General features: G+C 36.7%; 1 protein-coding gene across 1 annotated transcript; it reads right to left on the bottom strand.

Moving 5' to 3' along the window:
- Positions 1-2,740: 2,740 nt before the first annotated feature.
- On the bottom strand, positions 2,741-9,194 carry LOC104608040 (Homeodomain-like superfamily protein). The gene is made up of 2 exons (XM_010273887.2): positions 7,925-9,194; positions 2,741-3,755 (listed from the first exon to the last, which is right to left on the bottom strand). The coding sequence occupies exons 1-2, from the start codon at positions 9,107-9,109 to the stop codon at positions 3,003-3,005; spliced, it is 1,938 nt and encodes a 645-aa protein (XP_010272189.1). The 5' UTR covers positions 9,110-9,194; the 3' UTR covers positions 2,741-3,002.
- Positions 9,195-14,378: the final 5,184 nt, after the last annotated feature.

The following is a 14,378-nucleotide window of genomic DNA, read 5'->3' as shown; positions in this document are numbered from 1 at the left end:
ACTTTATTATATATTATAACATATAATATATATTATATTATGAAATCAAATTTTATTATATTATATATAAATATATAAATATATTATATGTTACATATTATATACTATATCTTGCATATTATATATTATATATTACATATAATAATAGAAAGTTCGATTAACTCGGTTAATTGAATTTCTAATTCCAAAAACTGAAACCGAAAACCAAATTAGTCAAACCGATTTAACCAAGAACCAAAAAGACCAAACTAGAAAAACCAAAACCAAAATTTTTTGTTCGGTTTTTCGGTTTTAACCGAACAGTGCTCACCCCTACCTGCAGTCTTAAAGTTACTGAAGAAGGGGAGACAACCTTGTACTTTGATGGGGACGCCTTCAATAATCCTAGTGCAACTGGTATCGAAGATGTAATTAAAAGAAGAGATGGTACTACGTTTGGTCTTTCAATGGACCAATTGGGATAGGTGATTCAACAAAGATTGAAGTCTTGGCAACAACCTTAACCAACATTAGGATGGCAAGAGACCTGAGTTTATTTAACCTCACCATTAAAGGAGATTCTGCCAACACCATTAATTGGCTAACTAATCCTAATAGCGGGCCTTGGGCCTTAGCTCACTACTTGGCTGAAGCGAGAGACATCATCTCCTCCTTGAATGCACACTTGGGATGAGTTCTAAGGGAGCTAAACTGTGAAACCAATAGATTAGCTAAATCTGGTGCTCATAGGGATTACTTATTCAATGATAGCTTTTTACCTGTATAACTTTTTGAGTGCTTGATCTTTGTGTGCATCATCCCCTCATGTATTTTTCTCCCTATAAATAAAGTTAACTTATTTTCAAAAAAACATCCCCTGAAGTTTGGTAATTGCAATCACCTCCTTGAACTCTCTAACATAGTTGCAAGTAGACCCCTTTGTTATAATCCTCTAAAAGAGGCATGAAAATGTCCAAAATACCCATATAGTTATTTTTTACCAAAATGTTTGCTTTTCATATTTTCTCTTCATATGAATTTAGTCTAAACCCTTCCAATCTCTTTTCTAAAATTGATTATTTTCCAAATTTGTCTTCATGTCAATTGCTCAAAGGTAAAGCTGCAACTTTAAATTCTCTTTTTTTTCTGTTGTTTATAAAGTTTGTATTTTTTTTTTCATAGAAACTAGCCTCCATAGATATTGCATAGGTATTTTGGACATTTCCATGCCTTCTTGTTAGAGTATTCTAACACAGGGGGTCTACTTGCAACTATATTAGAAAGTTCAGGGGAGGTGATTGCAATTACCAAACTTCAAGAGAGGTTTCAACTATGGTCAGAAACTTCACAGGAGGTTTCAGCAATTTACCATAAGTTTTAAAAAAACAAAAGATACAAGATTAAAAATGAAAATAGAGAAAACTTACCTGGGCAGAAAAGAATACAAGTGCACTTGCATGTTTGTAGAAGAACACCACCAATTGTCCTTTTTAAGTAGAAGGGCAACATGATACTTTTAAAACAAAAATAATAATTTGAAGAATGGAATAAATATGGTTTTTTGGATGACAAGTTCTTATTTGTTGTGTTTCATAGTAATCCATCAACAATCTAATCAAGCCTATCTGTCACACTAAGATGCTGTTAAGAATAAAACCAAATTATCTTCTTCCTATGATAGCTTTTAACATCAATGCATTTGTGGTCCTTATTTAACTTGATTAGTCGGGCATGGTAAAGAGGTTTTATCATGACTACAATAAAATTCAAGTTATAAAAGCACCTCTAAAAAAGAAAAGCTAAACAATTTTGACAAACATGTTTGATCAACTTTGGATGCCAGGCATTCTAGTTTAAATGACATGGATGATAGATCTAAACCTCCTATTAAAAAATACATCAACCCAAGTGTCTTTGTACTGAGGCTACATAATAAGCAAAAAAAAAAAAAGGTTAAACTATATAGAAGGCTTACATCCAACCATTCTAAACCACTTAACTAGTAGATCCATCAATGTTGTTCTTCTAGCCTAGAATTTCAGTGGACTATACTTGAATCACTGTAAGTTGAAGGCCAACAGGTCATGCAGCATATTAAATAAAAACTTGTTATAAAAATATGTTTTAAAGAGTTAAAAATTTAGTCATTTTGAACTGAAATGAAAATGCAACTAAAAATTTGTTAAGAAAGACAGGATATCTTCACTCAATTCAACCCAAGCTAATTAAGATTTTGCTCTTATCATGGAATGAGGAGAGATTACCAAATAGGGGGTTCAATCACAAAAACAACTGAAAAACATTAGCAATGCTTCTCATATTAATTATTAACAAATAACAATAATGTATAATAAATACATGATCAAACCAAATGCCGCCTTACAATATTGCTCTCACAAGAAAATGGGGGCAAATTAACAAATAGGAGTAAAACTGTAAAAGGTCCAGAAATCTTAAGGCACATTCACACTTTTTAAAAGGAAGACAAATATTTTCAAATACCAAACTTAACATTATTAACAGATTTACTTTAAGTAACTCTGAGATTAATTCAAATAACATAATTTTTAATTATGTCTCATGTTAACAAGAAGCAAGCAAATAGCAAGGACGAGAATGAAAAATAGTAGAAGCTTACCCCATTTTAATACTTGCTGACTAGTTGGTTTACAAACAATGAGCTGGTATTTTTCTTCCTCAAGCTTTTCCTATTTCCACTTATTTTTATTGGTCAAGACAGTATTACTTCATAAGAAAGAAATTGCAAGGTAAGTAGTCTTCATAAAAATTCCAGCTAATTCCAAATCATTTATGGGACCAAATATCCCTTCCCTCAGCCACAAGTAAAGCTAAAAAGAAGCATCTTGTTAACTTGTAGTTAGAACTGGAATTCACAAACTAGAAACTAGTTGATGGTAGAATACAAGGTCAACAGGTTACAAGTTAGGTGCTTTCTACCAGAGGCATTGTGCTCCAAATTACAGAGTGAGCCATATGCAATGAAACAATACAAATTATAAAGGTTAATCATCATCTTCATTGTCTTCTTCATTCTCATCTTCATCAAAGTCATCATAATTGCTAAAATCATGGGCTTGAAGATGTTGAAATTGTTTAATCACATCTCTTGCATCAGAAGAAAGAGCACTCCTTGCTGCTTTAAGCATGTCCACTTTCTGTACATGGCAATCCTTTCTATCACTTTCAGGACCAATGCATTTTGCAGCAGAAGTAGATGCAGCCATTCTTCTAACCTCCCTGCAGTGCAGCTGATCAATGTACTTCTCATGCAAGAACGAGTTCTTAACTTGCTTTAGAACTGGTGGGCTAACAAGGGCTGTTTGACATAAACTACTTAATCTTGATAGCGACTTCTTATGGGCTGATGATGATCTACTATGACACTTCTCAAGAAAACCAGAACTTTTCTGTATACATTCAGGGGTGGAGACTACATCCTGCTGTAAATCTTGGCAAGAACTCGTGGTGGTTTCAAGAATTGAGAACATATCTGCTTCACAACCTTGGTCCATCAGATAGTGCTTCTGTAGTAAATGTCTCACAGTTTTCTGTGCACGGTATCTCTTCTGCTTGCTGTTCCTTCTCCTTTTGACACTGAGCTCAGTGGGTCCCAGAAGTTTACTTCCAGAAAGTGAGAAATGGCCCATGGGAGATGAGCTATTTCTGCTTGTCCTTGAACGGGGTGGAGGTTGAGGTGGGGTAACAAGGTCAGAGTGGACTTTATCAAAACAATCCTGAGCAGTTTTTCCAGGCACCTGAAACAATTTGTTATTATATCATTCTTAGTAATTGATTCCATGGAGATGTAACATTTAGAATGGAGAATTTAAAGAAACATGACATCATATTACCAGTTAATATCTAAAATGACGAAATCTAACTTCTAACTTCTAAGGAAAAAGAAATAAACAATGATGTTCACAGTGACATCTGACATAAAAGAATACTGAACGATGTTTTGAAATTTCCTACAGGTAAGCAGCAATTTTAAATACCTAAAGGAATGAGGCAAACACTACTAATGCATGATGATTAAGTGATGGGATACTGCCCACCGCAGAGGCCTCTTCGAGGGAGACCTAACCTCCTACTGAGAGGACAAGAAGAAAATGAAATAAGCCAAGTCTGCCCTACTCGTTTATTCTCAGATATTTATTAGGTTTACAAAGAGATCACGACATGTGCATGGGACTGTTCATGGCTGACGTGTCTTCCTTGTGTACAGAAAACGAATGGGCAGCATTTGGCTTCCTTCATCGTGTTGCAGTCCTCGTGGGATTCTATCGGCAATGTGGACTTGTCCCCAGGCTGGTTAGTGGCATGGGCATGAGCTGCCATATGGACTGGGGCCTCAACAACTCGCCCCTCCTTCAAAACAACCATGTCCTCAAGGTTGAAGCCTGGAAACATCTTCTTGAGATTGTCACAGTCTTCCCAGGATGCATCCTCCTCGGGTAGGTGCTTCCTAACCATCAAAGCTTCCTTGTGAACTGCTTTACCCCTTTTTACCCACCTTAGATCTCGAACCACCATCGGCTCAGGCTGCAGGCGTCCCTCCTCATCAAACTCAGGCAATGTGGGGCTAGCATCCACCTGAAATCCTACGATCTGTTTTAGTAGGGAGACATGGAAAACAGGGTGGATGCGAGAGGATGGAAGAAGGTCCAATCTGTACACCACCTCCCCTACTCGGCCCACTATTCGAAAGGGCCCAAAAACCAAGGTGCAAATTTAGGCCACTTCTGATGGGCTACTAACACTTGGCAGTAGGGCTGAAGTTTCAGGAACACGAACTCCCCCTTACTGGGCCTTCATCTGCTGCTGGGCCCGGGTCAAATGCTCCTTCAGAGACTTCAAAACTTCATCTCTCTGTTGTAGCTTTTCTTCAACCTCCGCCACTGATGTAGATCCAACTTCATAGGGGAGTATCAGGGGTGGTTCCCTCCCATAGAGTGCTTTAAATGGGCTCATCCCCAGAGACGAGTGATAAGTGGTATTGTACCACAGCTCGGCCCATGGTAGCCAATGCATCCATTCTTTAGGCCTTTCCCCCTGTGAAGCACCTCAAATAAGTTTCCAAACACCTGTTAACAACTTCAGACTGACTGTCGGCTTGTGGGTGATAACTAGTGGTGTGGTTCAACTGAGACCCCTGGGCTTTAAAATATTCAGTCCAGAAGCGGCTCATGAAAGCCGGGTCCCTATCCATTACAATGGATCGGGGGGTTCCAAGAAGTTGGGTCACCTCCTTCACAAAGGTGTGTGCTACCTAGGCCACTGTATATGGGTGCACCAACCCAACAAAATGGTCGTATTTGGTTAATCTGTCCACTACTACCATGATCACTGATTTACCCATGGATGTTGGGAGTCTCGTGATGAAATCCATGGTGATATCTTCCCATACTTGAGCCGGAATTGGAAGGAGCTGCAACAATCCTATCGGAGTTTGATGATTAGATTTGTAATGTTGGCAGGTAGGGCATGTTAGACAGTTTTTGTATGCCCTTAGCTTCAATCAAAATGATGTACATTATGAGTTTATTGTAAATAAATAAATTACATATTTGATCAATGTTCCTTTAGTATGTTTTTGTGTAATACCCTTAAACTAGACACTTAATGAGACTCGTGTTAGTTTAGAATGTTCACAGTCAGTGGGTCGGTCTGGGGAGACCTATCCTGATAAGGCTGACACTGATGTGCCACCAAGTCGGTTGGGGTGGCCTGTCTCAGCCGCCAGGGTGAGACCTAAGGCACATGCAGTGTAGGATTAATTGAATCTTTGAACCGGACCAGATTTCCAGTATTGCCCTAGACCTTGAGATTAATGGGCAAAACTGGAAAGTTACACCCGACCCCTAGACTCGATTATGATACTACACTAGGTGTCGGATTGGGCTGTCTTTGATGTACCAATCAGTGAGATCCTTAGCGGAGGTCAAAACCTGAGTATGTTGGGGCAATCTGAGAATTCATCTGAGTGGGTGATCATAGTGACAGGATCAGCCCCTTTGTCGGACAAAGGTAATGATCGGGGATGCACTCTCACTGATGGAAACCAAGACTGCCGGCAGCCGATTTCAATCGTTGAGATTTGTTTTGCAAAATATATTTTATATGAGATATAAAAGTATATATATATTACGGTTTCCAAAATGTTTGCAAGAAGGTTTTAATTCCCGGGATCCGTATAAGCAGAGAATGCAACACTGTTCCAAGGGAGAGGTCCTCTCTTGTCGGGCAGTGTTTGATCATTATGGGCTGAGAGGTTGAGTGTAAAACCATAGAGGGTAATACCTGATGGGCTAATCTTGCATCTGCCCACAGTCCCTGGGTGTTACAAGATGGCTTGGCCCAGGGACCACTTAGGGTAAGTGTTGGGCCCATAGCGCCCATGTGATGGGTTTCAAGGGGTGCACTGTCCATAACAGTGTATTCGGCTAGGCCTTGTAACAAAGGCTGGGCCGAACCCATGTGGCTGATGTGTAGATCAATGTTTGGGTCACACGCCATACAAGGAAGCCCTACTGGGCAGCAGTTAGGAAGGCTAAGTGAGCATATAACCTTAATGGGCCTAAAGCCCATTTCGAACTACGCTAATTTAATTAGTTAAATATGGGGCGAATTCTGGGAATGGATTAGCAGATAGGATAGGGTCTTAACCCTATCCACTCAGAGAGTCCAGATCTAAATGTGATTCAGATCTGGAAACCTCCTAATGAGATTAGGAGAAGGCTGATCTAATCTGCAGATAAGATAAGGGTTTATCCTTATCACCTAAAGAGATGTCTGAATGCACATGGGCCCGAAGGCACATGGCTTTTAAGACCTACATATTTTTTTATGTGGGAAAAAAAAAGTAAACACTAATAGAAAGCAGAAATAAAGCGTTCAATACAAGGAGGGCTGCTCCACCAAACCACATCATTTACAAAACCCTTTGCTAACTGAGCTAAGCAATGAGACCTACTAAGTGACCTGGACCTTTCAAAACCAGTGGGATTTTACCAGTCTGCTCTAATTGATCATTAAGATTTCACCTATCAAGTTTAATTTTGTTCCTTCAATGAAGGACGCAAATGTTCTTCTAAGCACACCCCACTAAGAGATACTTTATCTAATTGGCATTAGCTTGACAAAAATTACTGTCCAAGCATTATACAATCCTGACTACATGTCCATCAAGGGAGTGCTCAGAAGGATGCTTGTGCCCTCCGTTGAAGATTTGAAGGAGAGAAAATAAATTCCCACAAGTTTAAGGAATGCCTGTCCATGTGAATTCTCCAGGTATAGGCTGAAATCTACCTTACAGCTGATGCCTTCAGTAGATACTTCTTCTACAGAAAGGGAAAATTTATTAAAATAAGAAAAAATGCCAAAAAGAATGAGGTTAAAAGAAACCACTGAAGATAGAAAAAGACACTGACACCCCTATTAAACCCAACTGTCAAGAACAACTCCTTACATATCCCATCATAGGTTAACCGTCCACACCTCTAAAGGGATTGAACCCCCCCCCCCCACCAACAGACGCCCAAAACAGATTTTCCAAAACTCCCCTAACAAAACACTTTCCATAAAATCTCCAAAAATGATCAATATCTCCAATTCCCTCTTAACCATTCCTTGAGTAAATATTTTTCATCATATATAAGTGTACAAGAACCGGAGAGATTCAAAGTCAAAATTATTTACCAAAATTTTGACTTTGAAGTACAAGATTTATGAATTGAGACAAAATGAGAGAGATGAATAGAAGGGAAATAATACAAAAGGTTTCTGAAGCACTTCCTTCACAAGGCAGTATTTCTAAAAATATTGGAATCATAGAGATACCGCAGGAAATAAAAAATGAAGGTTCGAACGAGTAACCTAACTATGGAGCATGGAGCCATGGACAGAGATGAATAGTAATAAATACCAGTTTTGAAACCTTCTTCCAGAAATGAGGTGAAGGCTTTGCGGCAAAATAAGCTTTCTGTAGTGCCACTTCTTGATCTTTTGTCCAGCCCTGAAGGTCACAACTTTCCTGATGCTTTCTTTTCCTGTCAACTCCACTCTCTTCCTTTACTCTATTAGCATCTCTTATCTTCTTCCCTCCATCTTCTAGTGAGGTCACCGCTGGAGAAGTTACAGAATTCCCGTTCCTCCTTTCCCCCTCTTTCCTTGTAAGTACCACGGATGAATCAATGCCCACCTCAGGTTTTCCTACAATATTTCTAAGAAATTTTGTTTCTTCTTTCTGCGTATTCTGTTTCTGGTTTACCTCCAAAGTAACCTCTTTAGCTGGAGGATCAGTAAAAACACTCTGCACCTCTGGGCCAGCCTTTTTATCATTGCCTTTTTTGTTGGCTTCTTCCAGAACATTCACTGAACTTAACCTTGCCGATCGTCTTGGAAACCCCTCAAATCTCTCCTTCTTCACCCCAATCTCTTTATTTACTCTACTCGTATCTACCGTCTTCTTCTCTCGTCCTCCCTCTGGGGTCTTCACTGCAAAAGTTACAGAACCACTTTCCCTCCTTACCCCCCTCCCCTTCTTTGCAGATCGCTTTGAACAATCAATGCCCACCTCAGATTTTCCTACAACCTTGGTGAAACCCATTTGTCCGGGATATTCTTTTTCTGTTTCATCAAAATTTCCTTTCTGGTTAACATCCAAAGTAACCTCTTTACCTGTAAGGTCAGTTAAAAAGGACTGCCCCAATGGGTGAGACTGAGAACTGTCATCACCGCCCCTTTTCTTGACGTCTGCGTGAATATTTCCTGAACTATTAAACCTTGGCGATCGTCTAAGACATCGAAAACCCTCGACCCTATCGATAGATCCCTTCAGTTTTTTCGACCCACGAAGCGACGGAGCAGCTATTTCCGACCCACTAAACGATTTAGTTGTAACATTTACCGTCGGACTCGGTTGAGAATCAGATTGGGATTTTTCGATAGAAGAGATTGGAGTTCGAGATACCTGAACCTTCTTTGACTTCAACTTATGAAGTTTCGTGTTGTCTAGGGGATCTTCTGCATGGAAAAACCTTGGAGATCTTCTGGGAGCCGCGGCGTTTCTGATGCTGCTGGAGTTTCTTTGGGGCATTTTCTCCAGCATCTGCTGTGTGAGGAGGAGGCTAAGTGCTTAGGATTTCAAATAATGTGGGAGAGGGAAAATAAACCCCACGTCGAACGTTCAAACATTTTTGGAGCAGAGAAAATTGCCGAGGCAGGTAATGCAACGATGACCAATTAAAATGAGACCTGATCTGCTCCTAACAAAAGGCGCCTCACTCACGCCTCACACGTACATCGTACCATGCATTGGGAACATTTTCCGTACTTATAAGTTATTATTTACGGGAGATGTTCTCAATACACGGTGGATGTGCATGTGAAGCGCCCCCGTGTGAGGAGCAGATACCGTTCCAACCAAAATACCCCGTGTGCCCGTATCCGCTGCAGACGGACATGATCCACCTTTGTTTTGCTTTTAAATTCAAAAGAACCAAAACACGAGTCCGAATCTCCTATTCTACGCAAATATACCGATACGAGATCACAGTCACACATGGGGAATATCTCATGCTCTTATGAACAGAATTCTTATGGATCGGAGATCTGGAGTCCCAAAACTAGGGCTATTCATAAGAAGGCCCAACCCGACCAAACTGACCAACCCGAATTGACCCAATCCAAGTCGGCCGGGTTTTCATTAGTACGGGTTGATTTCGGGTTGTGCAAATTCCTAAATCGATGATTGGGTCGGTTACCGACTTAGTTCCTAGTTCAAACATGAAGTTTCAAAGCCCATTAGGCCACCTAGTTTTTGAATGGTTACATGAAACTTTGGATTAGTGAATAGTGATTAATGAACAACTTTTGTAATTAACTTCTCATTTAAATTCTATCATAGGAGATGGCTGAAATGATGTTCAATTTATGACTGTTTTTAAAATTAGCAAGATTTTATCACAAGGATGAACTTAGAGCCGAAACCGACCCAACCTGACTCAAACCGACCAGGTCGGTTTTGCTTAACACTGGGTCGCTTTCGGTTTCTATGTCAGGTAACCCAACCAGATCGGATCGATTGGAAAAACCATAATAAACCGACCCAACCCGACCCGTGAACAGGCCTACCCAAAACGCCAGGTAGTGGAATACTAGTACTACGCGCAGAAGGCTCCACGCCCTATTAATAAGCCGCTAAGTCCCTATTGTCAAATGTTTGAGTTTGATAAATATATGTATGATTTAGGGTTGATTATGGTCCAGGCCAGGCTGGGCTTAGCACCTATGCTAATGGGTTTAATCCGGGACCGAGTTTTGGCCTTAACCTGAAAATACAAGCCGCAGTTGGGTCAGGCCTAGTTCTAACCTATGATTTTAAATACATTATATATGCTATGTGTGGCAATAAAGACGTACTTCTATATTTTAGTGATTAGATTTAAAAATTCAGGTATTTTAACAATCACTGTTTACAATTATTGACATTGTATTATTATTGTATAATACTATTAGGGATGGCAATTTTCCATGTTCGCATCATGTACCAGCTTCCCTAAGCCAATGGGGTCAAGGATGGAGATCACCTTGGTGGGGATGAGCCATGGGGACAGGGATTGGTAGTGATACTTGATCAAGGACGAGACCGGGATGAAGAGTAAATTTTCCACCTCATCCCATTCTTGATTATGATTATATGTATATATAATAGGGATTATAGTTGAAAATGGCAACTTTTGGGCCCTAATATCAATAAAAATAATCCTTTTAATATAATTTCTAAAATAGATTAATTTTTTAAAAAATATATCAAATAAGGGCAAAAACATTGTTCATCTTCTCCCTCCTCCAAACTAATGAATAAATGTCTCTCGGGATTAATAAATATTGATCATATATCTCTACTTTTTGTTCACCCTTGTAGTTGTTGGCTTGCTACAAGCAAAAATGGTGAAGCACATTCTTGCATTTTTTGTATTTCGTTTTGTGCATCTTGCTCCTCCACTTAACATACCCGTAGTCCTCTTCCAATCCCGATTTCTAGGCTTTAATGGCGTTCAAAACTGCTTCAGATACCTCTAACAAGCTTAGTAGCTAGAACCAAACTATCATTCGTTACATGATATTGTGTTTCATGTGTTCTTCTAACTGTTTCAGAAGAACTCTTAGCAGCTCTTCTTTGATGATCATGTTTCCACCAAAAGTTTATATTTATAGCATCAACTTCTTTAGTCACTACTGATGGCATGATGGCTACCCCCATAGTATAGGATGGTATGGCTTGTTGTACAGCTTTAACTAGAGTAGTCCTGGCTGCTTGAGAGAGAAGTTTTGCTTTCTAACATGTTAGTCTATCTTGGACTTTTTGGAAGATTTCCTTAGCTTTCAATCTCCTATCCATACAAAGCAGGACGCCTAAATACTTTGATCTAGGATGCATCTTATCAATCTTCAATAACTTTGAAATCATCTTTTGGTGTCTTGCATGTAAATTATTGCTAAACATGAGCCCAGATATGGAGTGATTTATGAGCTAATCGGAAACTTTCTAAAAATTGCTTATAATTTGCTTCAGATTTCTTCTTAACATTCCTAAACATGTCATTTGCAAACAACAAGTGACTCAACTTCATTGCACCTATTCTAAAATTTACCTCTTGAATTTCATTGTTTGCTTCTACTTTATGAAACATTTGAGAGAGTACCTCCATGCCGAGAATAAACAAATAAGGTGACAAGGTCCCCTTGTCTTACTCCCCTCTTCAAGTTAAGTTGATCTTTTGCCTCCCCTTTTTTTATTGCAAAAGAAGGAAAAGTTATACATTCATTGATTAACTTTCTTCATTTATGAGGAAAATCCATTCTACATAGCACCTCATCAATAAATTGCCATCCCATACACTCATAATCTTTAGACATATCCAATTTGAGTGCTATGTAGTGTGAGCCCTTCTTTTGATGTTTGAATTGATGAGCTACCTCTTGGGCAAATACCACGTTATCTAATATTTGCCTTCATTTAACAAATCCTGCTTGATTAGAAGAGACCGAATTCGGAATCAGTGGTTCTAGTCTCTTCACCAACCATTTGGCAATAATTTTATAGCAAATATTGCAAAGGATGATGGGCCAATGTTGATGTGGGTGTTCAGCAATTTTGTCATTGGTAATGAAAATAATGTTACTGCAATTCACTTATTTTAACAAAGACTCTAATTCAAAGAAATTAATCACCATGGAGACAATGAGAGTAACATTATTTTCACTTAGAGTCTTTGTTACTGCAATTCACTTAATATGTGGATTCATATTAAACACAATTTCTTTGATTTCTTGCTCCATTGGTGGAGTGAGTAAAGTCTTATTTTGTACCTCACTTAATCTAGGCAAATCAATATGTTCTAAAAGGCCAATTTTCAACTGCTCTTCAACATCTCCAACACTTTTTATATACTTGAGAAAGAATCTCCTTATTTTTTTAGAGTCTGTGGTCCAATTACCGTTGGCATCCTTTACCCAACTCAGAGTATTAAATCTCCTCTTAAATTTTGTCATATGATGAAAATATTTAGTGCTATGATCACCCTCTCTTAGCCATAACTCACTAGATTTTAGGGCCTATTCGTATCCTCTTAACTCTTATCTCTTAAGAGTAATTTTTTAACTTTAAGAAAAAAATGGTTGTTCATTCCTCGTATCTCTTATCTCTTAAAGTGCAATCATACAACTTTTCATTTCCAATAATACCCCCAAAAAGATAAATAAAAACTCTAATATGTGGGGTTAAAATGGATATTTGATAATTTTCAGAATTCATAACAACATTCTCTGCATTCAGAGTTTAGAGGGAAGAATAAGTTCACAATACCAATATACCTCTTAATGTAATTATCGCACTTTCAAATGTCATACTTCAGAGTTAATTAACTAACACTAAAAGTTAATATGAAATGCATGCATATATGCATGAATGTATGCATATATGTATGGTTTACGAAAGCACTATGCATATAAATATGTTTCTTAAAAAAAGTATACATATGTGCATATATATGCATCTATGCATATATATAGTTGGTATGGGCTTGGGCATAGGCTCAAGACACATAAAGGTTATGCCTAACCTAAAAAAAAACTAAATTTCTTAGCACAAGGACAAAATCAAAGCCCAACTCATATAAAAACGTGAGTTGGATTGATCCGAGCTCAAGTGGGGCCCACTCAAGTTACATCCTTACAAACCTTACATGCTTGGAGTGGTCGTGTGGCATCATTCTCTCTCTCTCTCTCTCTCTCTCTCTCTCTCTCTCTGTATATACACACACACACACACAAAGTGGTCAAGAAATTTTCTCCTTTTTTTGAATTTTTTGTTTTTTTATTTATCATCTCCCACACTTTTTATCTATATCTATCTAAATAAAGTTTGATGAAAAAAACTTAAGAATAATTTAAATATAATAACTTTAAAATATTTATTAAAAACACAAAAAAATAATTTTATATTTTTACAAAATTATATACTAACTGTTTAAATTATTTTTTTTCGGTTATCAATTTAAATGTTTTTCAAACATTTAATAATATGTAATAGCTTTAAATAAATATAATTAAAAAAATAATTTAAATGTTTTATAGATTATTTAAATATTTAACATACTATATTTTAAATATTTAATATATCGAAATAACCTAATAAATAATTTTATATTTTTACAAAATTTATTACAAAATTATGTACTAACAATTTAAATTATGTTTTTTTTTGGATCATCGATTTAAATGTTTTACAAACATTTAATAATATGTAATAGCTTTAAATAAATAAAATTCAAATAAAATAAATAAATAGTTTATAGATTATTTAAATATTTAAATATTTAAATAACTAGATATTTATCATAACTATATTTTAAATAGTTAAAATAACGAATATATGTAATAAATTTAAAAATAAATCTGTAAAGAAGAAAAATAATTATAACACAATATTTAAATTAAGAATAATTTAATATATTACAAAATTAATAATGAAATTATGTAATAATAGTATAAATTATGATTTTGTGGATAATTAAATTCCATAAATAACTAATATTTTAAAACTCAAATATTTTACATATTATTTAAGTATTTAAATAACTGGATATTTTAAATAAAAAAACATATAACATAACTATATTTAAATAGTTAAAATAAAGAAATGATGTAATATATTTAAAAAATTTCTAAAAAAGTAGAAAAATAATTATAACATAATATTGTAAATAACTAATTTCACTTGTATCAAGTAATAATTCGAGAAAATAACTTTCAAAAAATTAATATTTATTAATAATAATTTTAAACTCTTAATCGGTATTTATTATATAATT

Source organism: Nelumbo nucifera, chromosome 4, assembly GCF_055504915.1.
Source record: "Nelumbo nucifera cultivar China Antique chromosome 4, China Antique-T2T, whole genome shotgun sequence".
In the NCBI taxonomy this organism is placed as follows: domain Eukaryota; kingdom Viridiplantae; phylum Streptophyta; class Magnoliopsida; order Proteales; family Nelumbonaceae; genus Nelumbo; species Nelumbo nucifera.
Note: the sequence above shows the minus strand (reverse complement) of the source record. Positions and strands in the feature narration are given on the sequence as shown.

What these genes read in the sequence shown, in the direction of transcription:
- LOC104608040 (XM_010273887.2), bottom strand. Translation starts at nt 9,109, where the DNA reads ATGCTGGAGAAAATGCCCCAAAGAAACTCCAGCAGCATCAGAAACGCC. An exon ending in GGAAGAAGGTTTCAAAACTG is followed by an intron (nt 3,756 to 7,924) that starts GTATTTATTACT and finishes AAATTGTTTCAG; the next exon opens with GTGCCTGGAAAAACTGCTCA.